Source organism: Salvelinus sp. IW2-2015, linkage group LG1 (assembly GCF_002910315.2).
Source record: "Salvelinus sp. IW2-2015 linkage group LG1, ASM291031v2, whole genome shotgun sequence".
Lineage (NCBI taxonomy): Eukaryota > Metazoa > Chordata > Actinopteri > Salmoniformes > Salmonidae > Salvelinus > Salvelinus sp. IW2-2015.
In genome coordinates, this window is record NC_036838.1 from 34,307,042 (window position 1) to 34,332,953 (window position 25,912).

The window sequence follows — 25,912 nt, forward strand, 5'->3', positions numbered from 1 at the left end:
CTTAAAATCTATGGCAAAACTTGAAAATGGCAAAAGTGCAAATATTGTACAATCCAGGTGTGCAAAGCTGTTAGAGACTTACCCAGAAAGACTCACAGCTGTAATCGCTTCCAAAGATGATTCTAACATGTATTGACTCAGGGGTGTGAAGGAATGAGATATTTCTGTATTTCATTTTCAATAAATATGCAACATTTTCTATAAACATGTTTTTACTTTGTTATTGTGGGGTATTGAGTGTAGATGGGTAAGACATTTTTTTTTAAACATGTAAAAGATTTGGAATTCAGTCAGTAACACAACAAAATGTGGAATCAGTCAAGGGGTATGAACACTTTCTGAAGGCACTGTATTTGGCTACTCTGCAAAGCATCATGCTACATCTATAACTAGAAAAGGTACATTTCCTGAAGAAAATTTGAGCGATTGCATCAGCTATTTAACAGTAGTGATCTTGCTGAAGCAAGCACACTAATTAAAATGAATATGATGGATAACAATAGTGGTTAGTAGCAAGGGTTGGAACCAGTTCAGGGAACAGAACCGAAAACTGGAAAAGAAGGAAAGGATTTGAGGAACAGAACCCTAACCTGAAACTAAAGTGATCTATACTGTTCCGGGTCATAACCGTTATTTTAAAAGCATGGGAAGCGGTTAATAACTTTCTATTACATTCTGGTCATTTTTTCCAGTCCCACAAAAATCGCAACAAAGCGCCAATGCAAAGCCCTCACTGCCACTCAGAAACTTATTCCAGCGTCTGCCTACCGGCTGGAAATCTTTGCCAGTGGGTATACTTGTGTGTAGGCTATCTGCCCCTCCCCTCTGAAGCATAGGTTACTGTAGCCTACTGCCGACATTACAAGCATGGTGCTGGAGAAAAAAAAATCCCCGCGCTAATTCAGGACTAGTAAAGGCCCAGCGCACTACTTTGTGAAAAAATACTTTTTTTATTAATACAATTTTTTCAGGTGGTGCTGCTCCCGTAGCAATGTGCCCAGCGCTTCAAGGCAAGCTTCCTCCTTCCTCTCTCGTGCTCTCGTCATCTGCAAAATGTCAGTTGCATCTCGCGCCCTACACTGTGACTGGCACCACAGTGTGTGTGTGTGTTTGTCTTTCATTATGATTTTACCATGCTTTTACGGCAAWATACAATTTGCTCTTAAAGACTTTCCTATAGAGATTAAATTGCTTACCCGCTCCATAGCAAGCTGCTCTATCCGCACTAATTGGTGAAGTAATTTAATGTCGAGCTAAATGTAAATAAATGACGGTTTCAGAGGTTTAAAAAAKAATAGAAAGGAACAATATAAACCGGTACTTTTTTTTGGTTCGATCCGGTTCAAAACTTTATTTTGTTGTTCGGAACAGTGGAACGGTAAGAAAAAATAATGGTTCTGTTCAGAACGAAACCATAATGGTTCCAACCCCTGGTTAGTAGTGGGTGCAAACGCAATAATAAGCTTGAGGCATAATGTTTTGCAAAAAGGAATAAATATTTCCTCTGATTGATTTGTTTTCTGGAGTGTGTTAACTATTTCTAGTTAACCATTAGAARATGCGCAAGTGAAAGTAAGCACTTTGTTGACACACCTTGCTAAATCCTATTTAGTCACAAAGTCATTCTTTCTCATCACTACCGTATTGTAGCTTGTATTAGCTAACATAAATGTAGCTATACATTACCTTCAAAGTCAGTCATAGAAATATAATTCCTAGAACGGACATCCAAGTCAATGGKTCATTGATGGGAAGACTGGCGGCCATTTTTAGAGTACCCATGATCAGAAAATAAAGCTGGAAGTACAGCATTCAATTTGTGCTTTATTAACAGTCAACACAATTGACATTATAAAGCCACAGCATCATTTTAATGAACATTCCATGTTAACGTGGCAATTAAGCATACAATGTCAGCCATATTGAGTGTACCCATAAGGGGCTGTCAAATTGCCATGGTCTGAGGGGCTATTCCACTTCTAGGAGTTATATTTCTATGGTCACAGTCTCATCATTGGCGTATTGTAGCTTGCATTTGCTAACAAAAGTGTATACATTACCTCCTTCTACTCATCAGGAGAGCCGGTGACGGATAAAGGCAAACACATTAGCCACGGTTCAACTTGTGAAAGACGATGCGATTACTAAAATAACTGTATCTTTTGATTAGTATAAGCTAATCCTGTTGTGATTTCTGATTTGAGTTACAGATCCGTTGCATTTGTTTCAGTACCTAGCTATCTAGGTTTGCAAAATACATTGTGTTAGTTGTGCTAGATAGCTAACTAGCGTGTTTAGTTAGGTAAGATTTAGCTAAATCAAAGAAATTCTGTACASAAAGAGACATTTCTAACTGCCATTCCAATACAAACCCTTGATCACGCTAGCTAGCAGTGTAATGGTCACCAAGCTAGCTACGTAGAAACACGTGATCATCTCAAGTTAACGAGCTGTGCCAAACTGCACATGTGCAGTATAGCACTCCTTTGAAATAAAGTTGTTTTTGAGAAATATGAATCTGTCACACTTTTGCGGCTATGTAGGGAAGACATATTCAGCTACTCGAAGCTAGTTAATGCATATAGAATATGTGAAAACCTACAAAAAACATATAAGAAGTCAGAAGTATGAGCGATCTTAGAGGAGTGGATGCTAATGCACTCCAATTCATAGAAAATTATGTAACCACTATATTTGATAAGGTCTCAACAACTCAATTCACAACTTATCCTAAACCTCCAACAGAACTCCGCCAAACCTTCCACCTAATCAAGCACCCAAAACCCCCTTTCCCATTTTCCGATTAACCACCTTCCTCAACCATCAACCTCCCCTCTTATATAACCCCATGCCCCGACCATTTCTATTTTTAAATAGCATAGAAAGAATATATCACACCCATCCCTCCATACTCACGTCTTTGCTGTTCTCCGCATCCGACTCGCTGCTGAAGTCCTCGGTGTTGAGATTATCGAAGTCTGACTCCCCGACCGCAATGGGAACGCACACGGTCAGGTTGGGATTGTGGATGAAAGACATGTGGTCCTCGTCGATCATGTACTTGCCCACGCTGCTGCCAATACCACTGGTAGTGCCATTGATGTAGTCCAGCTCGCGGTTGATGTCTATGCCCTTCTGGTTTGCGATGCAGTTAAGCTTCTCGTCAAACTCATCAAGATGCTTCTGCTCATCCTCTGCTTCTTCCTCCTCCTTGCAATCAGAATCAGATTTGCAATCAGAATCAGATTTAAAATCAGTCAGGAAACAAATACTGACGTTCAAGTACATTTTGAAAGAGTTTGTCTTGGTGTTGTTAAAACAACACCGAAACAACACCACAATGACATCAGAGTGATGTCATACATAACAGAACATAGAGGACATGTCATCACAGCATACCTTCTTCATAACCTCGGCTACAAAGACCTTGGCCCAGGCAATCCCCGTCTTTATTCGACCGACGGCTATTTGCAGGTTGTTCTGTTCTCCATCATCGTCTGAAGGTGCCAGGTTGTCTGCGCTGAACGAGCTCAGCAACAAGGCAAGGAAAAGGTTCAACACCTGGGGAGAGGGCCGTGCACAGAGAGCAGGTCTTAGCAGATGTGTCACTAACCGCAAACTAACTGATATCAGGCTTCACCAGACCAAAATTATAATGCACAAACCATAGTTACATGTGGATGTGGATGCAGAAATGCTACTTGCTTCCAATTCACTAAGTGAAGAGAGGCCTGATCTTCACAGGTAGGGTATGCAAGAAACTGCTACTCGATTATGGATATTTCAATTGTTGTTTTTCTTACCACCAAGTTGCCTATGACCATGACCATCAGGAAGACGATCATGCACATGTTCTGGCCGGCCACCTCCATGCAGTCCCACATGGACTCGATCCACTCCCCGCACAGAACTCGAAACACCATGAGAAATGAGTGAAAGAAGTCRTTCATGTGCCAACGRGGMAGCTTACAGCTTATWGCGATCTTACAAACACAGTCCTTGTAGTTCTTTCCAAACAGTTGCATGCCAACCACGGCGAAGATGAAGACGATAAGGGCCAGCACCAAGGTCAAGTTTCCCAGGGCTCCCACAGAAGAATGAATGATTTTAATCAGCATGTTGAGTGTGGGCCACGACTTGGCCAGCTTGAACACTCTCAGCTAGACAAGAGACAGAGGGGGAGGGGAGGAGAGATAGAATTGAATGAGTGGGGGGTTACATTTCAATAAATGTTGATCATATTGTATGAGTATTTGGGCATTAGTCATGTCAAGCTAACTCTGCTGCAGAGTGAACCCTTCACCCCACCATTGGTAAACTGTCTGGACATCAATGTCATAGATGGTTATCATTATGCTCCCTCATTCCAGTCCACACCACTTTTCTTACTCACCAATCGGAATGACCTGAGCACAGACAGACCCTCAATGTCAGCCAATACCAGCTCGACTAAACTGAGGGTCACGATGAAGCTGTCAAAACAATTCCAGCCCTCCTGGAAGTAGTAGTATGGATCCATGGCAGCCAGCTTGGCAAACATCTCACCAGCAAAGATACCAGTGAAAACCTGTAAGTGCAAAGAGAGAAAGAGGTTAACAGTCAGATCCTAGGGTCAAGCTACCACTGTAACACACAKGGTTGGGGTCAACCCCACCTAAATTCAGGAGATTCATTGAATTTCAATTCAAGGGTGCAATTTAGACTGTAAARGGGTTGCTGTGAATTTGACAGTACCGGCAGCTAGTGGCAAGTAAGTACAGTAACCAATGACACACAGTATTATACCATAAACAAGTAAATGCTACTGTAATTGTAATTAATTAATTAATTAATTAAATTCATTGAGGGAGATGTGTTTTTTTATTTTACAGTATTTTACTCTAATTACATGCACTGTAAAAAAGCCAACTTAACCAATTCCTTAATCATTATTATTCTGTGAGTTGAGTGGACTTCAAAGGGACAAGAATGTAAGCTACTCAACAAACTTGATGTGAGCAAAAATTACACATTCATGATTGCCTTTGGAAGGTAACACTGAAAAAAAGCCAATTTAACCAATGGCTTAATCAGCTAAATATGTGAGTATAGTGGACTTCAAATGGACAAGAATTTGAGATAACGTGTTGTGTTTACTCAACATACTCTGCTCTATGTGAGCTAATTTGAACAAGTTTGTTGAGAAAAATTACAAAAGTATGTTTGCTCAAAACCACGCCCATCATTACCATMTTTCCCAGCCTGCTTTATTGCAGGTTGATATTCAGAATTGTTTGTTGTATTTAGAGTTATATCAAGATAGCTAGCTAATATAATATCTTGTTGTAACTCTAAATGCATTTGTAGCTAGGTAGCTAGCTAACAGCCATGGAAGCGTGTGAAAGGATTAGCTAGCAGTTACAGCTGTCAGAAGGGAGAGTAGGATACTCTGGATAGACCRGGTACCTTTGTGGGAGGACATTATGAAAATATTCTCCAGTTCCAATCCTTAGCAAGAAAAACTGAGGACAGAAAGATATAGCAACATAATATTCAGCGCTTTCTAATTTGAGTATAAYGCAGCCTGTTAACTTTGTGATGTTTTCCGTCCTGAGGTACAGAGAGCCGTAAAACCCTGTCTGCAGATGAAAAGGTCCCAATGAATGCCCCAAGAGAATAAGGGTACATTCTTGTATACCATGGATTATATGTGTACCGATGTTAGTACGTTTTGTGAACAAAAATACAGCTTAAAAGTCAGGAAGCTCTGGACTGAGGTACTGTTTGCCGGAAGCTCTGGACTGGGGTACTGTCGCCGGAAGCTCTGAACTCAGGGTATCTGTTGCCGGGAAGCTCTGGACTGGGTACTGTCGCCGGAAGCTCTGGACTGGGTACTGTCGCCGGAAGCTCTGAACTGGGTACTGTCGCCGGAAGCTCTGGACTGGGTACTGTCGCCTGAAGCTCTGGACTGGGTACTGTCGCTGGAAGCTCTGGACTATGGAAGCGCCCTGGAAGCTGATGCGTGTACCGGAACTGGTGGTACCGGGCTGAGGACACCACCTCAGGGCGAGTGCGGGAAGAGCACAGGCTGTACTGGACTGTGGAAGCGCACTGGAGGCCTGATGCGTGGTGCCGGAACTTGGTTGTACCGGGCTGAGGACACGCACCTCAGGGCGAGTGCGGGGAAGAGGCACAGGCCGTACTGGACTGTGGAAACGCACTGGAGGCCTGATGCGTGGGTGCTGGAACTGGTGGTACCGGGCTGAGGACACGCACCTCAGGGCGAGTGCGAGGAGCAGGAACAGGACGTACTGGACTCTGGAGGCGCACTGGAGGCCTGGTGCGTGGTGCCGGCACTGGTGGTTCCGGGCTGGGGACACGCACCTCAGGGCGAGTGTGGGGAGGAGGCACAGGATACACTGGGCCGTGGAGACGCATTGGAGATCTGGAACGTAGACTGGCTCAATGCTCCTGGCTGGATGCCCATTCTAACCGGAAATGCGAGGAGCTGGAATAGAGCGCACCGGGCTATGAATGCGAACTGGAGACACCGTGCGCATTTCTGCATAACACGGTGCCTGACCAGTCACACGCTCCCCACGGTAAGCACGAGGAGTTGGCTCATGTCTCCAACCTGACTCAGTCAATCTCCTCGTGTGTCCCCCCAAAATAATTATTGGGGTTGCCTCTCGTGCTTGCCTTGTTTGTATTTCTCCTCGTAATATCGCCGTTCTGCTTTCGCTGCCTCTATTTCTTCCTTCGGACGGCGATACTCCCCCGCCTGCGTCCAGGGTCCTGCTCCATCCAGTATCTCCTCGCAGGTCCATTTCTCCATAAAATGCTGCTCCTCCTTTTCATGCTGCTTGGTCCTTTTGTGGTGGGTTCTTCTGTCACGGCCGTTAAAAGGAGGAGACCATGTGGTTCGTGGTATGCGAACATCATCTTTATTATAAGAATGAACACTAATTCAAAAATAACAAAACAAACCGTGAAGCTATACAAATGAGTGCTGACAGGCAACTACACATAGACATACAAAAAACCCTAGACAATACAAAACAAGCATACCCACCCTCGTCACACCCTGACCTAACCAAAATAATAAAGAAAACATAGATAACTAATGTCAGGGCGTGACAGGATGACAGTAGTGATGTCAAGTTTGTCTCTTTTTACTGACTCTGATCTTTTCGATTCGTTCAGTCAAAATAACAAATAATTTGACTAATTTCATTAATTTGAGTCAGTAATGCCTAGAGCACATAGGATCTCTACCGGCGAACGATGAACTGAAAACTTGTTCACATATCGTTCACCATAGGGGGCTTATTGGAGCTGTCATTTGTGACTGAGACTTGCAATAGTGTGCTTTTTGAACGATGTAGGCTACATTTGTTGATTGCTCGGCATACAAATAAGATTACTTCTTGATACATTTGAAACAAGGTCTAATTGTGGCTACAACCGGACTAGATTGTGATCGACTCTTGATGAAATGCATTGCTTGACTGCCATGAGGGTGATAAGCACAATWTTGTAATGACCTGACTAGATCATAAAGGAACAATTGTCCAGACAGAGGGTTGAGTTTAYGAATTGATGGTTTATTAACCCAACTTTACACAGGCTACTGTTTGGCCGTAGCCCATGCCAAATAAACGAAAGATACCTCACAAGCCAACCGTGACCTTCTCTTGTGAAGCCCAGACGTAAGAGAGAGAACAATGGCTAAACCTGGTCTTAACTTCCAATGCTCCATCCCCCTGCCCAACCCCCCTCCACGCCACTCCGCCAACCACCAGGATGCCCGGCATCAGAACATTCCAGGCATCCCCGTGACTGGCAGATAGCAGGTTGATTGGCATGTCGGACCCCGCAAACACTGGTAAGTACAACACAACCCACTAATAGCCTACCACATAACACACCGCTGTCTGTGCGGGTCGCTACAATATCATTTGCGAACTGCAGCCCACCAAAAATKTYGTTCTCGAGTTCGTTGAGCAGATGTTTTGGTTTTACAAAGCTGTGTGCATCATAACATTTAATAATCAATTAATTGCAATCCTTAAACCATGGAATCGATTATCAGTTCTGAACWTGTATTTAAACATACACGTCTMTGGAGCTGCTGAGTCGGAAGAGCATGTATCAATCCTGCTTTAGGACTCATTGCATTACGCCCAGCAGGTCAAACGAACGACTAAAACAAACGAGTCACTCCAAAAAAACGAATCATGACTCTTGAGTTAGTAAAAATATGATGAATCATTTGCGAACTGCACATCACTAGATGACAGAAGGGACACAAGATCAGTTGGATAAAAAAGTAAGCACTCCATAATTTATCATTTGTATTGCAGTAATTTTTTTCTTCTGGGACTTCATTTGTGTAAATTATTAAAATCTAAGTTGGTACACTCCACATTACAATACTTCAATATACTCTCACAGCTGTAATTGTTACGAATCCCGCCGAGGATGGTGCCTCTTCCCGTTCGGGCGGCGCTCGGCGGTCGTCGTCTCCRGCCTACTAGCTGCCACCRATCCCCTTTTCTGTTTTCATTTAGGTTTGTCTAATTGGTTACACCTGTTTTGTGTTTAGGGTTAGGGTGTTATTTAAACCCAGTTGGCCCGCCGACTTTTGTGCGGGCTTGTTATTCTGTTTTTTGTGGTGGTGATTTATATAGTGGATTCAGTCCTATTTTATGTTGGACTGTATTTTTTGACTCGCCCTTTGTTGTGTGGCGTAGCCGTCTCCTAGATTATTTCTGGTTGAAATAATAAATTTCACTTGCTCGGAACTACCCTGCTCTCTGCACCTGACTCCTTCATTTCACCATTGGAATTGTGACAGTAATAAGCTGAATGCGCGGGCGGCAGGACTTCTGGTATCTAATTTTCCCGAATAAAATATCCACTTTTCACTACATTCAGATGACATAATAGGGMAACAATATTTGATCATAGATATACTAATCACAATATCACAAATTGTTCATCTGCATAATTTAAATCTAACATTCATTTGCAAAGTCCAATTGATCAATAGTTATTGCTCTAGTATCCTATGGTGCCATTTGTGCCAATGACATCTATAAATCAAATAAATTGTTGTTTGTCACATGTGCTTAATACAACAAGTGTAGACTTTATCGTGAAATGCTTACTTACGAGCCCTTTCCCAACAATGCAGAGTTAAAAAGTAAGAAAAAGTGTCCAAATAAAAAGGAAATAGTGACAAAATAATCTAACTATAATGAGGCTATATACAGAGTCAATGTGCAGTGGTACGAGGCAGTTGAGGTAATTGAGGTAAAATGTTAATGAAGGTAGGGGTAAAAGTGACTAGGCAATCAGGCAAATATAATAAACAGGTTAGGATCAGCGTATGTAAAGAGTGTGAAAGTGTGTCAATGTGTGAGTGTGTGTGGGGCGTACATGTGCTTAACATGCGCTTGTGTGTATGTGAGCATATGTAGTGTGTGTGTTTGTGCGTGCGTGCGTGCGCGGGGGGGGGGGGGGGGAGAGAGTCCAGTAAGTGTGCATAGAGCCAGTGCTAGAGAGTCAGTGCTAATAAAAAGGGGGTCATTGAAAATAGTCCGGGTAGCCATTTGATTAACTGTTCAGCAGTCTAATAGCTTGGGGGTAGAAGCTGTTCAGGAGCCTTTTGGTCTCAAACTCGGCGCTCTGGTACCGCTTGCCATGCGGGAGCAGAGARAACAGTCTATGACTTGGGTGGCTGGAGTCTTTGAGCATTTTTAGGGCCTTCCTCTGACACCGCCTGGTATAGAGATAGTTTGCAAGCCCTGCCACATCCGACCAGCGTCAGAACCGGTGTAGTAAGATTGGATCTTACTTCTGTATTGACGCTTTGCCTGTTTGATGGTTTGTCGGAGGGCATAGCGGGATTTCTTATAAGCATCCGGATTAGAGACCCGCTCCTTGAAAGCAGCAACTCTAGCCTTTAGCTCAGTGTGGATGTTGCCTGTAATCCATGGCTTGTGGTTGGGATATGCATGTACGGTCACTGTGGGGACGACGTTGTCAATGTACTTATTAAGGAAGCTGGTAAAATCCTCAATGCCATAGGATGAATCCCGGAACATATTCCGGTCTGTGCTAGCGAAACAGTCCTGTAGCTTAGCATCYGCTTCATCGGACCACTTCTGTATTGAGCTCGTCACTGTTGAGTGCGTCACTGGTGCTTCCTGTTTGAGTTTTTGCTTGTACGCAGGAATAAGGAGGATAGTTCATCACGGTATTRTTTCAAGTTGATAGACCATTGTGAAGTGGATTCCGATTGGATTTAAATGGACACTTAAAATCAGATTTCCTGATTTATCAATACCTAAGCCATCTCTTAACCAATCCCTTTTCTCAAACTATGTTTAAAGATGTACCATGGTCCTACATACCCCATTGCGTGTTATTTGGACTTCTGGTTCATGAGAATACGTTTTTCAAAGGTTTTCCAAAATGTCCAAGATAGCGATAAATCTATCCTGATGGACCTTGTGGGTCCTTGAGGCAAATTTGTTAAGCATGAGGCATTCAAGTCTCTAGGTCAAACAGGGCGATGGAAGTGAGACTGCTTATAACAGCTCCACCTTTTGACCAATCGGTGCCATTCTTTTTGACCAAGTTACTCATGGCCTCTAGTTTCTGTGTGCCAAATTAGGAAAAAAGTTACCAATCTATGCTTGAAGGTTCTTTTGGACCATGTCAACAAATAAATAAATAAATAATAATTCAGAAAATAACAATAGCTTTCAGAGCTTCACTGTGAACCCATAATTACACATAATTTTGCAAGCAAGCATTTTGTATGCTGGTTCAACTATATGCCCAAATGTTGAGTAAACTCACAATCCTATTGCAGCTGGTTGCATTACAATTGTATTTTGAATCAACCTTTTATATTTACAGTGTGGGATTGGTGCAAGCAGGTTTGCTGCAAAGTAATGTGTTGTCTTTATAGAACCATACAGGTTCCATTTAGAACCTTATGATCATGGTTCTTTATAGAACCTTCAAAATGGTGTTCTATATAGCACCAAAAATGGATCCGCTATCGTTACAAGTCAAAGAACTCTTATTTGGCACTACAGATTTCAGATCTTGATTTGACCAGTTTTAATCATTTCTAATGKGAAATTCGTTTTGATAGGCTAGACTATAGTTTAGGTGTGAGATCTAGTGAAAGAAAGAGAACTGCATGTTTTCAGTGAATTTATGTAAATCTCAAGACTTATTTGAAATTCCTGCAGCGCAGGAAAAGTCTCTGCGACAACAGAGTGATCAAATTGAGATACTACATCTGAATATAGAACCAAGTGTGTAGTATATTATAACATATCATTCTGATCTCTGATAGAAACCAGAAAATGTCTGCTCAAGATTTGTACCTGAGAGTTCTGATCTGTGTGTGCTATGCTGTGATGCAGAACATGGAGGTTAAAATCACGGAGAACTTCTGCTTAAATTCTGCTTAAATACAGAAATTTGAGAGTGAAATGTGAAAAATATCTTGCATTTTGTTTGATGTAGTGCTGATTAAAAATAGATTGGAGTCTCAGTGCTGGTGAAGGTTGTCCTGGCAGGACAAGGTCATAGAGCAGTGCCACACACATGCACACATGAACACTTACAGGGAGGTTTGTATGATGGCATGTTGGTGGGCCTATGCCCAATACCGGATCATGTGCCCAATACTTGATAATGTGCCCAATCATCACTGCAGAGAACACTCAATGATTCATCCTGCACCACCACTGAAACCATGCCAACATCTGTAACCTAATTTCCCATATAGCTGCTGACACCACGCCAATCTCTGTGACCTCATTTCCTATCTCACCCCTTACACCACGCCAATTCCTCTGACCTCACACGGGCAGGTCAGGGACTCTGCTACTGAACTGAGATATCTGAGAGCAAGTGGACACCACATATACCCTCTAACCTCTCCTCACACACCAGCCTCATACCTTACCAAGCAGTATGCTCCACTTAGCAAGGTAGCGATCGATCATGTTACATTAAACTTTAATGTATCCCCTAACCAACCAACCCTGCCACCCCCTGGACATACCCCTGTCCTGCCATGTTAAAACTGCTAAATCAGTAGGAAGAGAGAGACAGAGAAGAAAATGTGGCAAGAAAGAGAGAGACAAATTTGGGGGAGAGAAACTGAGATAGCTGCTGTGGTGAGAAAAGGGGAGCAAGCTGGTTGCTTTAAAATAGAGCAGAGTTTTTTATGAATTCCCTTCAAAGGGTAGAGTGTAGTGCATGTATGTATGCGTGCGTGCGTGTAAGAAAGGGCCTGATTAAACCAGCAAAGAAGTGCTCTGATGGATCTGTACCACACTTTCATCCTCACAGCATGGACAGAGCAGGTAGAGACAGTGAGAGTAAGAAAGAGACAGAGAGAGAGAGAGGTAGAGAGAGAGAGATGTGGAGCAGAGGTAGAGAGCCAAGTATGAGAGAGAAATAATTGGATGTGAGAAACATGACAATCACATGTTGACACACTCCTGTGGTACCCTACACACTAAACACTGTCCACTTGACTGTTTCTCACCAGATTGCCCACTGACAGCGTCTCATCAAAGCGAGGAGTCATGGGGTAGTGCTCCATGGCCATGAAGAGGGTGTTGAGGACGATACAGATGGTGACAGCCAGATCTACAAAAGGGTCCATGACGATCAGGTTGAGCACATACTTGATCTTCAGCCAGAACGGAAAGCAGTCCCACACACAGAAGAGGTTGGCAAACTTATACCACCATGATGGACATGCCCTTTGAGAATCTTCTAGCTCTGTATGAGGAAAGGGGAGGGAGAGAAGCGTGAAAGAGAGAGAGAAAATGGTAAAGCGTGAATAAGAGGAAAAGAGGGAGTGTGGAAAAGAGAGAGAGAGAGTAAAAGAGAGAAGAAACCAAGAGAAGGAGAGGGAGACAGCGTGAAAGAGAGAGAGAAAATGGTAAAGCGTGAATAAGAGGAAAAGAGGGAGTGTGGAAAAGAGAGAGAGAGAGTGAAAGAGAGGGAGAAGGAGGAAAAGAGTCACAAAAAAGACCCATTGCTATAAAGGCTGGTTGTCTGGTGGTCAGGTCAGTATATTGCAAAAAGGCAGGGCTAAATGGGAAGGGGTTGAAAGGTGAGAGGTTGGATGTGAGGACAGAGGCAGCCGTACCATCCATCAGTGTGTGTGAGTGAGTGTGAGTTCTGTAACCTCCACCAGTGGTGTGTGTGTAGAGGTAACTGTACCCTCCACCGGTGTGTGTGAGTGTGTATGAGTTCCGTACCCTCCAGCAGAGTATGTGAGTGTGTATGTGTGGCCACGCTCATCACACTGTTGGTCCGGTCCTTGTTGCGGCTGAGCTGGTCCACAGAGACCATCAGGGAGCCCGAGTGTTTCTTCTTCCCCTCCACCTCTGTGGTCTGCGCTCAGGGAGAGGACACACACACAAACACCCATCAGAAGCCTTACACAAACACTACATCTTGAAACCATTCTGATCACTAACCCTAGCCTTTGTGTCTGACACACGGTATGCTTAAACCAGAGAGAGAGAGAGAGACCAACACCCAATCTTATCCCACACACCAGACACGAAAACCCTATGCCATACACCAGACACTAAAAATACCACTAAGCCCCATTCCTTACAACATTATCCCACTCTAATCAAACCGTTCTGTCCCACCCAAAACGTATAACAGCTGTATCCCCTTCCCAAACCTCCATGCAAGAGCAGGCATATAGCTAATAAGAAAAGAGAAGTCAAGACAGCCACTGTACCATGCTACGTTTGGAGAGTAGGTAAAACGCTTGGCTTGGAGAGAAGTAAGGGGTTTTCAAACTACCATGCTACACACAAAAAAAAGTTATTGAGGGATTCTTTGTCAAGGGGTGAGGGTGATATGTGTAAGAATTTTTCATCTAGGGTTTGTACTGCTCATGAAGTGTTCTTAACTGCTGTGAAGGCTGTGAAGAACTATCCTGTTCTTTCCCTGTCCACCAAGATTTCCTTTATGCCATTAATTGGTACACTGTAAAAAAAAGTTCCGGTAATTTGATGGTACAGTACAGGTACTGGTTGTAGTGAATTCATGGTAAAAAACAAATTACTGAATTTGAGGTATTTGTGCCAACCGTCAGTGGAAGTGTTGTGTCAGTTTAAGTGGTTGATGGTTAAGTCGTCAAAGGTTGAGCGCCTCTTAACACTGTCAGTTCTGCAATTGTTGTAAGAGAATGTGACCATAAAGAGATGCACTGATAAGAGGTTACTGTGCATTTCAGAGTAAGTTAATGGCAGTTAGTTGCTTGAAAGTTGCCAATAGACATACACTAAAAAAATATATATGTTAGAAAGGCAGCCAGATAACTGTATGTTACTGTAAAAAAAAAAAAAAWTCTGAAGAAATTCCAAAGAAACTTTGGTTTAAATGTACATTATTGTAAACTTTTTTTCACAGTAACTTTAAGGTATCTGGCTGCCAGTAAGTTACCGTAAAAAAACAGGATTGTTTTACAGTGCAGTAACTGCAAGTAACTTACTTGCAACTAGCTTCCAGTAACTTACTGTACTTTCACTGAACTTTGTTGATTACAATATAGCTTAACATTAGTTGATAATTACTAAAGCATTATTTGTAGCGAGCACCCTTGGGATCCTTGGTTGGCAGCACTGACCTTCCTACCATATCGTATCACCATATCTAGTCAGTGAACATGACAGAGATCAGCCACAGTAAATTACCCTGAATTTTACAATAATTACTTGCAGCAAGCTGACAGTAAATTGTTGAAAAATAAACATTAACTTCTTGGGGCCTCATTTATAACCGTTGCATACATTTCACATAACATTTCTGTGTGTGCCATTTCTGTAAAGTCTGAGCCTACGTACAAAAATAGAGATTTATAAACTTGGTGCATGCCGTACATACGCACATTTGCCATTATAAATKAGATCTGATGTAAAATGAGCATTAAAACTCTGCCTGGAAAACGCCCTCCATTCACCTTTTATGGTGAAAATAACACCCTTTATTTGCTGGAACGAGGCCAATTTGCATTAGGCCACGGCATGCAAAAGACAAATTGTTGTTCAATATTTATTTCATCAATATATTATTAGGTTTCTATGTCCTGCCTTGGTATAGGCTCTGGGATGAAATAGGCAATGATGTCGTGCTTCTATCCCACAGCAATACTGTAGCCTACCCATACTGTCAAATATTTTACATAAGCTACCGGTCTATTTACTGTTTTGGCAGAATGTTTTCATATTTAGCAGTAATTTGTGCTGTATCCACAGTACCAGACAAAGGTTTGGACACACCTACTCATGTGTTTTTCTTTATTTTTACTATTCTACATTGTAAAATAACAGGGAAGACATTAAAACTATGAAATAACACATATGGAATCATGTAGTAAATAAAAAAGTGTTAAACAAATCAAAATATATTTTAGATTCTACAAAGTAGCCACCCTTTGCTTTGATGACAGCTTTGCAAACTCTTGGCATTCTCTCAAAAAGCTTCACCTGGAATGCTTTTCCAACAGTCTTGAAGGAGTTCCCAAATATACTGAGCACTTGTTGGCTGCTTTTCCCTTCACTCTGCGGTCCAACTCACCCGTGAGAGTAAATTTAATTCCGGTTCATCTGTTCTGTTGAAAAGATTAACCAGAATTACATTTACTCTCACGGGTGTCCAAAAATAGCTATCTGAACACCACGGCCCTAATAAGCCATGCTTCTAGTCTTCTGCTCTGGGTTGTGTGTGACCCAACTGGCGCCACACAGTCGACCACAAGGAGCAGAACGTCTACACCTGGCTGTCCGAGAAACCCAAGCACTCGCAGACATCGTCCCACCCAACAGGCCAGAGCATCAGAATCCGATGAATCCTCCACCGCAGCGATGTATTCTTCATCCTCCAGATCCAGAAATACTTTTTTGGTCCCCCTGCCCCTGCAACGTTCCAAACGCACACATGCCAAAGACAAAGACGCACAAGGAGAGGTACGAGAGGATGGGGGAATGAGGTAAACGAAGATGCCCAAAGCAACAATGCTCCACGAGAGAATGTAGTTTTTAACTACAGCTTTCTAGTGAACAAATTTGATGTTTTAAACAAAGGATTGTACTGTATACAGTCACAAATCCTATTCATGTTCAAACTGTTTTCTGTAAAATAAACACTGGCATTTACTATCATCAGACTCCTCTTTAAATTCTGCCTTCCAGAATCCACCTTTATTCACCTATAAACGATCAAGAAATCTATCAAAGATATTGGTTAAATCAGATGTGGTCAGAGAGAGAAAAGAGGCATTCATAAAAGGATGCTTCCCCTGTAGATCATGTATCTCATGTAGCACCATAAGGACATTTTCTAACGTTGTATGCCCTAAGACTTCTAGGAACGATGAGATAAAGTAATGTATAACTTGCTCTACTAAATAAGTTATTTATATGCTACAGTGTTCTTGCAATAAGATTGATATTCGAAAAACATCCCGCGCTTGGAAAGTACGCCTTGAAGCACATAAATCCACTATCAGATGTCAAGATATCACCTTGCCAGTTGCGAGACACAAAATCATTTGATTAATGAATTGCATTGTGTCGGGATCTAAAAAGTGTATCCACCATGCAGAGGTGATTATGACAACAGATTACTCCAATGGGAAGCCATGTGGATATTTAAATTAAATTATGTAGATCTACCAGTGGAGGCTGCTGAAGGGAGAAAAGCTCATAGTAATGGCTGGAATGGAACAAAAGGAATGACATCAAGCACATGGAAACCATGTTTGATACCATTCCATTCATTCAGCTCCATCCATTACCACGAGCCAGTCCTCCCCAATTAAGGTATCACCAATCTCCTGTGATCTCCACATAGTTTAAAAGAAGAACTAGATTGCTATAGGCCAAATATAGACTGTTATACAAGAACACTGCCCATATCAGATTTTGCATATCGTTTATAAGTTAGCCCCACATATTTATGAACGGCTGTGCATGATGTCCTTTGTGGTAAGCTATCTCATGAATTGATATGATTCATCCAAGTGAGCAGACACCTAAGGCAATTGATTCATGAATGGTTCACACCTGATGCCCTCAATTACCCTTTGTGCCCACTCCCATACCCTATAATTCTGGCAGACCAGAGAAGCCACATCAGATAAGTGGCAACCCTGAATAGAAGCAACTGCTGCTTATTGGTTGTTCCCTACAAATGCTGCTTAGAATTATTATCAAAATTCTAGGACAGACAGGTGTAGACGTTCTGCTCCTTGTAGTCGACTGTGTGACGCTTGAACGTCCCCATCTAGAAGGCTGCAAAGCCGAAACGTCTGTGTTTGCTATGTAGTGAAAATGCTACATCTTTTTGARTGCGGACCCATCACACCTTCTGTTTGTCTGAATTTGCGGGTTTTATGCACCAGCCAAGCTTCTGGGAGAGCGCATTGTCCCCTTTTGATTACCCAAAAGGGTTCCCCCATAGGGACAAATGACAGAATATCTACTGGTCCTAATCTTTTAACAATCTCTATAGTACCTGCAGACACAGTGGCATAGCAGGAAAGTAAGGTCGCTGGCAACTGAGAGGTTGTGAGTTCAAATCCCAAGTCAGGTTTACTCCAAAGTAATCAGAATACAAAAGCATACTGTCCCTTACAGCAATAATACCTTAATCCAGCTCTACAAATACATTCTCTTTTTGTATAGTTACCTTATTTTCTCTGCAACCAGTAGCCGGGAAATATTTAACAGTGTAATGAAGAACCATACACATTTTTATAAACAGGGACAAAATAAAGAACCCTTTTTGGTACTAACTAGCACCTTTGTTTTAGTGTAACTAGGATGAGGAAGAATACTGTTATTGGGAAAAGGTTATGTTTTATTGCACCTCCAGTAGCTTGGGGCGGTGGACAAAAGAGAGGTGGAGAAATTGTGCTGAAAGACAGACAGAATAAACTGGTCTTGAATTTGCAAATCCTTGGGAAGAGGCCAGATTAAGAGTGAGAGTTTCTAGTAATGCTTGTTGTGGATGGGGCACGGCATCCTAGGGAGAGCTATCTGTTTGTTAGATAGGTTCTTAGAGAGACTTGTATTCAGGAGGATTTTAAACTGACTTATAGGCTAATAGATAGGTTACTATGGTATAATGGAGGCCAGGAATCTGTTGTTTTTCATTGGTGGAAGCCACTCAGAGCAGCTGAAGCGAGGGGGGCGGGGAGAAATAAAGACTAAACATTGGAGTGGTGTAATAAGGCTGTGAGTGCTGAGCAATTCATGAGAAGGTAGGACAGAGAAGGGAAAGAGAGTGAGAGAGAGAGAGAGGGGAGGGGAGAGGAAGAAAGAGAAAGAGAGAGAGAAGGGGAAGAGAGATAGAGAGAGGGAGAGAATGAGAGAGAGAGAGGAAACCGGACCGAAATGAAAGGCGAGAAGGAAAAAGAGGAGAAAGAAGCTGGAGAGACCAGGGCAGGAGCAACCTCCATCATGCCTATAAACTGTTTATGGATGTCCTTACACTGTCGTCAGTGGCTGCCTTATCTATTTTCACCTCAGGCAGAAGGCTCCCGCCGGGCTGGTGAGCGATGAGTGACACTACGCCATTGCAGTCCACCGTGCTGTTCCTTTTCCCTCCAATGTGGGGCGCTAGTGGGTTGATGAGGCGTGATGAGCCCTGGCTGTAGCCGCTGTAGCTGCTGCGGCGGTAGGGGATGAACAGGGAGCCCCGGCGGTCCTCACTCTCCTCCACCGTGCTGTGCTCGTCGTCGGCAAACTCGTTCTCCGAGCCCACGTCCTTGGGAGGGCGGCCCTTATTGAAGCTGAAGATGCTGCTGCGGCTGTTGTGGCGCGACATGAAGGGCGAGCCTGGGATGGAGAGGAGAGACTGGAGGAGGGAGAGGGAGAAGGGGGATGGAGAGAGAGAAGAAAATAGAGGGAAAATAGATAGATAGGTGGGGGCGAGAGAGGAGAGAGAGAGAGAGAGAGAGGAGAGAGAGAGAGAGAGAGAGAGAGAGAGAGAGAGAGAGAGAAGAAGAGAGAGGAGAGAGAGAGAGAAGAGAGAGGAGAGGAGAGAGAGAGAAACAATGAAACAATGAAACAAATTAAGTAAAATTAAGATTAAATGGGGCTCCTGACTGACTCAGTGGTCTAAGGCACTGCATCTCAGTGCTGGAAGCTTCACTACAGACCCTGGTTCAATTCCAGTCTGTATCACAACCAGCCATGACTGGGAGTACCATAGGGCGGCGCACAATTGGGCCAGCGTTGTCCGGGTTAGGGTTTGGCTGGGGTAGGTTGTCATTGTAAATAAGAATTTGTTCTGCCTAGTTAAATAAAGAAAAATAACGAGGCTATATACAGGGGGTACAATTTCAAAAATGCCGACAGATCGTTTGTTCGACATGGTGGGATCTTTTTGTGTCTGTAAAATGTATTATGCACGCAATTACGATGGAAACCCCGTTATGCACAAATATTGATATAACAACCATCATATCGAAGTAAACTTGGAATTACACGATGACATGGTGTGTGGTCCTCCCACTACGACTCGGGAAACCTTGCAGTTTATTAGGCTACAGATGAAAATAAGTTATGATGTGCATGTACAAATTACCTCGACTGTACCCCGCACGCTGACTCGGTACCCCCTGTATATAGTCTCGTTATTGTTATWTTATTGTGTTACTTTTTATAAATTTTTACTTTAGTTTATTTGGTAAATATTTTCTGAACTGCGTTGTTGGTTAAGGGCATGTAAGTAAGCATTTCACGGTAAGGTCTACACTTGTTGTATTCGGCGCATGTCACAAATAAAGTTTGATTTGATTTGATTGTATCTTTGAGCTGTTGGCTAGAGCGCACATGCCAAGAACAGAGTGGGCACATTTGTTATTTAACGCAACAGTTTTTGTTACAAAACTATCGGTAGAGTTGAAAATGCGATGGAAACATATTGAACCTTCGATTTTTATTTGGTACATAAAAACTTTTAAGTACATAAGGACATTTTGTATGGTGGAAACACACCACTGGTGGGAAAAAGTGCATATTTTCTTTATGCAGATTTTAGAATATTCGCAAATCTGTCGCCAAYTGGATGGAAACCTAGCTACAGAGACAGAAAAGAGATAATGGTTAATTCAAACATGGAAAGACACAGCAACTAAAGACTAGAAGATGGTCACTTTAGAAATCAGGCACGCAAATATATGCAAAGGTCCATTTTGCTTAGTAAACAGTTCTGACTGGGCTTCTCAGAGTAATGAAAAAACACAGCTAGATTACTGCTATCAGCAGGGCAGTGAATGATTAATGAAAAGGCCTTATAAATAATGTAGAGGGGTCCTGTGAAAGCAAGCCTCTCTCTGGCCTTCCCTTCCCTCACAACAAACAGACCAAGACTAGTGTAATGTACAGTCACTGCTGCTACACTAAAACTGCTCTCCTCTGCACTAGTGGTGAACAGAAGATGTGTCAGCACAATGCGACGTCACTGACTATCACCAGGAAGGAGAGAAAGAAGAAAGGAGAAAATAAAAAATGGCAGCGAGGGAGAGGTGTGAGGCCTTAGTAATTCTGTCACTCAGCAGCAACCTCTGTTACATTAACATGAAACCTTGCATTGGTATGACATCATTGTAGTCGGGCGGCTAAGCTGAGAAATTTGACTTAATCATTCACTTTGTGATAAAAGCATCAAATTTGATACAGATGTGCATTCGGAAAGTATTCAGACCCCTTGACTTTTTCCACATTTTGTTACGTCACAGCCTCATTCTAAAATGGATTACAATTTTTTTTCTCATCAATCTACACACAATACCGCATAGTATTCAGACCCATTACTCAGTACTTTGTTGAAGCACCTTAAAAGCGATTACAGCCTTGAGTCTTCTTGGGTATGATGTTACAAGTCTGGCACTACTGTATTTGTAGTGCCAGGTTTGTAGCATAGTGCCAGGCTTGTTTCTCCCATTCTTCTCTGCAGATCGTCTCAAGCTCTTTCAGGTTGGATGGGGAGTGGTGCTGCACAGCTATTTTCAGRTCACTCCAGAGATGTTCGATCGGGTTCAAGTYCGGGCTCTGGCTGGGCCACTCAAGGACATTCAGAGACTTGTACCGAAGCCACTTCTGTGTTGTCTAGGCTGTGTGCTTAGGGTCGTTGTCCTGTTGGAAGGTGAACCTTCACCCCAGTCTGAGGTCCTGAGCGGCTGGAGCAGGTTTTCATCAAGGATCTCTCTGTACTTTGCTCCGTTCATCTTTCCCTCAATCCTGACTAGTCCCCCAGTCCCTGCCGGTGAAAAACATCCCCACAKCATGATGCTGCCACCACCATGCTTCACCGTAGGGATGGTGCCAGGTWTCCTCCAGACRTMACGCTTGGCATTCAGGCCAAATAGTTCAATCTTGGTTTCATCAGACCAGAGAATCTTGTTTCTCATGGCCTGACTCCTTTAGGTGCCTTTTGGCAAGTTCCAAGTGGGATGTCGTGTGCCTTTTACTGTGGAGTGGCTTCCATCTGGCCACTCTACCATAAAGGCCTGATTGGTGGAGTGCTGCAGAGATGGTTGTCCTTCTGGAAGGTTCTCCCATCTTCACAGAGGAACTCTGGAGCTCTGTCAGAGTGGCTGCCCTGACTAAGGCCCTTCTCCCCCAATTGCACAGTGTAGCCGGGCGGCCAGCTCTAGGAAGAGTCTCGGTGGTTCCAAACGTCTTCAATTTAAGAATCATGGAGGCCACTGTGTTCTTGGGGACCTTCAATGCTGCAGATTTTTTTGTACTCTTCCCCAGATCTGTGCCTCTACACAATCCTGTCTCGGAACTCTACGGACAATTCCTTTGACCTCATGGCTTGGTTTTTGCTCTGACCTGCACTGTCAACTGTGGGACCTTATATAGACAGGTGTGTGCCTTTCCAAATCATGTCCAATCAATTTAATTTACCACAAGTGGACTCCAATCAAGTTGTAGAAACATCTCAAGGATGATCAATGGAAACAGGATGCACCTGAGCTCAATTTCGAGTCTCATAGCAAATAGTCTGAATAATTATGTAAATAAGGTATTTCCGTTTGTTGTTTTATACATTTGAAAAAATTTATAAAAAACAGTTTTTGCTTTATCATTATGGGGTATCGTGTGTAGATTGATGAGGAAAACAATTAATTTAATCCATTTTAGAATAAGGCTGTAATGTAACAAAATGTGGAAAAAGTCACAGGGTCTGAATACTTTCCGAATGCGCTGTACCTTGAAAAGATTTAGATATGGAGCCACCACAGATTTGGCCCCTGGGGCGATTGGTAGCCATTTGTGAAAATGGCCACCAAAATGAATGCTATTTTACAATTCAAAAGGAATGCTTCGCGGTAAAGGCACCAAATTTGTCACAGAGCTAGATTTATGGACCCATGGCTGCCGACTGTAACACTATTTTGTAGGTCAGAATAACTATTTCCAGATAAACAAAGCACATTTGACACAAAGGCTCTGTAGATTAAAGGTAGRYTTAGATATGGAGCCACCACAGACATCTTACAAAATGKCCATTGTCTGTWTTACAATGTTACAGTTCTGAAGTCCTTTTTTTAGAAAAACGTATCAGATTTTGGTGATTTAGATTTATATATCCCGAAAATATTTAGATATGGAGCCACCACAGATTTGGCCCCAGGGGGCTGTGGCAGCCATCTTTGAAAATGACTGCCTAGCAGTACCAATATTTTACAACTAAGAACTATTTTATGAGAAAGGCTCCAAGTTTGGCCCAGAGATAGATTTATGGACCCTACAAAGACTAAGATATGGAGCCAACACAGACCTTTCACCCCAAATAGGCTATATGTTATACTGTATTATAGTTTTTGTAACACATTTTTGTAACACACAGCTGTTGGTTGAAATACGCCATTGGTTGCTATACTTAAATACAGGGTGTCAGGTCAGGTCCAAAGCTATGAGATCCCTTTGCTTAGTAGCAAATAGTAAGTTAGGGGCTWAGTTCCAGGGCTTTTGATGTTCTTTTTAAAATATTTGGTCTGTTTCTATGATTGCATCCACTGACCCAATAAAAATGATCTTTAATTATGATTTTGGAGGTCCTTTAGCGGAAGTAAGTACACCTTTACCTGATGCTTCCTCAAATCAACAGTGACCACCAAAATGTGGTGAAAGTAAAAGATTCTCTGTGTCATGTACAGTTCTTGTCTCACTGAAGCACAGCTTGAGAGAATTGTCCACAGCAATTGTGAACTACTCAAACTCAATGGCTGGGATATTTTTCACAGGTACAGCTGTAGTTAGTCTGTATTTTATCCTGATATGGGCTTTGGGAAGTAGCTTCAGTAACCATTTGTTTAAATGCTCATGGAACCCAACCCATTAGATCAAAATAATATTCCGTCTTGGGCCGAGGCTGGTTTTATGTCGCAGGTAGAGCTACYTCATCAATAGAGCATTCTAWCTCACCTCCACTAGAAGCAGTCRCAGAAATGTTTACTTTTTCCAACAAATGTGGCCTACATGGCTGCTGTGTTTCTCTCTGTACTCATTGTATTATACTGTGTGTAACTGTTAAACCTTTTGGTTTTCAGGAGATCCAGGCTAAGAAGTATAAGAAGAAGTATACTTTAAAAGTCAAAGAAGTATATGCCACAACTTTTTGTAGATTAAAGGTTTGTAAAATAGTGGTAGTCTGCGGCTATATAGTAAGATGGCTGCCACGGCCCCCAGGGGCCAAATCTGTGGTTGCTCCATATCGAAATATTTTTAGGGTACCTAAATCTACCTTCGTGCAACATTTGGTGTGTTTGTAAAGAAAATGTAAGAAAAACTTCAGAACTATAACGTTGTATTACCGACAATGGCCATTTTGTGAGATGGCTGTCACAGCCYCCRGGGGCCAAATCTGTGGTGTTTCCATATCTAAATATTTTCAGGCTCCATAAATCTACCTTGGTGCCATATGTGGAATGTTTCTCTCAAAAAAGTCATTCTGAGTTGCTTACCAAGAGGACAGTGAATGTTCCTGAGTGGTGTAGTTACAGTTTTGACTTAAATCTGCTTGAAAATCTATGGCAAGACTTGAAAATGGCTGTCTATCAACAACTAACTTTACAGAGTTTGAAGAAATGTTAAAATAAYAAGACTCACAGCTGTAATCRCTGTCAAAATTGCTTCTAATATTGACTCAAAGGGTGAATATKTATCTTATTAAGATATAAAAGTGTTTTATTTCACATAAATAAAAATAMAAATATATAGAAATGTTCTGTTTTTGTGTAGATCGTTGACACAAAAAGGACAATTAAATCAATTTTAATCCCAATTTGTAACACAGTAAAATGTGAAGAAATCCAAGGGTAGTGAAAACGTATGATAGTATGTCTCAATACTCATGAAAGTCTGTGAAAATGACTTCAATTAAGAAAATAGTTTATCTTTATTGTCTCATGCTAGTTTTTACCTGGTTCATGATGGACGACTTGCGTCCCAGCCGGTTGCCTGGGAAACGGAAGATGCTCCTCCTGCTGCCATCGTCCGACTCGGACTTAACGTGCTTCTCATGGTCGACCTTCTCGCCTTTCTCCCCCTTCTCTTTCTTCTCCTCCTCTTTCTGACGTGATTTCTTCTTGCGGTTGCGTCGATCTTTGGCGCTCTTGGAGCTGAGCTTGGAAGCATCAGAGGAGCTACGGGATAGGTGACCTCCACCCTCCGTTGCATCGCCCCCCTCCACCCCGTCGCCCTCCGACACCATGCCCGCTGAGGTCGCCATGGCAGCAGCCTGAGGGGTGGGGAGATGGGGGACAGGTAAGAGAGAGGAAAAGTGAAGGGAGACAGACAGACAGACAGACAGACAGACAGACAGACAGACAGACAGACAGACAGACAGACAGACAGACAGACAGACAGACAGACAGACAGACAGANCAGACAGACAGACAGACAGACAGACAGACAGACAAGGGCTGATTTGTTTACTCTGGTTCTAATCACTTTTTTCTGATTTGAATATTTGCTAAATAAATGTTTTAGCATGGAGCATGGAGCATGAGCTACTCACTAGGCTATAGCCTATGTCTACTGCAGGACAAGACAAAGCCGTGAGAAAACTAGTTTTGATAAATCATGGATATTAAAGTCCTAAAAACAGGTTGGCTCACCAATATATTATCAGATGGAGAACACGCTTTTTGAAAGAGAAATACCTGATTTTGGTGCAAGTACAGCTGACTAGTGCTAACTGGCGTTAGTAACCTTAGCTACACTTTTGTGGATTAAACAAAATTACGAATCTGATAAGAATCTCAGAAGACAGACAGGCACTAACAGACAGACAGACAACACCCACACTCAGTCTGGGACTAACCTGGGCATCCTGAAGGGTGGCAAGACAGAACAGGTAGGAGAGGGGAGAAGTGAAGGGAGTGATGTGTACAGACAGATAGACCCAGCAATCAGACAGACAGACAGACAGACAGACAGACAGATGGCTCCTCACCCAGTCTAACACCAGGGAGGGACAAACCTGTGCATCCTCCTGCTGGTTCTTGATCTGCTCCAGCATGGCTTTGAACTCTGCCTCTTTCTGCTCTGCCTCCTCTATTGTTGCCTGGTTCTGCTCCTCATAGGCCATGGCCACCACAGCCAGAATCAGATTAACCAGGTAGAAGGATCCAACGAAGATCACCAACACAAAGAAGATCATGTAGGTTTTCCCTGCCGCTCGCAGTGTCTGGGAGAGAGGAAGAGGGGGGAGGAAGGAAAGGGGGAAAGAAAGAGGGAAAACAAAGAGCAACATATACTGTAACAATGGTCATAATGAATAAAYATTACCCATTAATTGTTTGAAGTGGCAGTATTTTTCTTCCAGAGCTGAGGTACTT

At 42.7% G+C, this 25,912-nt stretch overlaps 1 protein-coding gene across 4 annotated transcripts in view; it reads right to left on the reverse strand.

The window, feature by feature from the left end:
- The window catches only part of LOC111966243 (sodium channel protein type 8 subunit alpha-like), a 112,001-nt gene that overhangs the window by 37,253 nt on the left and 48,836 nt on the right, over nt 1–25,912 (reverse strand). For 3 of the 4 annotated variants that reach the window (XM_070444441.1, XM_070444438.1, XM_070444440.1), the window contains 9 exons: nt 25,555–25,761; nt 24,493–24,810; nt 18,544–18,909; nt 13,287–13,422; nt 12,563–12,801; nt 4,394–4,567; nt 3,804–4,160; nt 3,400–3,561; nt 2,917–3,210 (listed from right to left, as the gene is read on the reverse strand). In XM_070444441.1, the coding sequence (XP_070300542.1) occupies nt 2,917–3,210; nt 3,400–3,561; nt 3,804–4,160; nt 4,394–4,567; nt 12,563–12,801; nt 13,287–13,422; nt 18,544–18,909; nt 24,493–24,810; nt 25,555–25,761 (2,253 nt within the window). The remainder of the gene's footprint in view (nt 1–2,916; nt 3,211–3,399; nt 3,562–3,803; nt 4,161–4,393; nt 4,568–12,562; nt 12,802–13,286; nt 13,423–18,543; nt 18,910–24,492; nt 24,811–25,554; nt 25,762–25,912) is intronic. The other variant, XM_023990735.3, reaches the window with a different exon arrangement.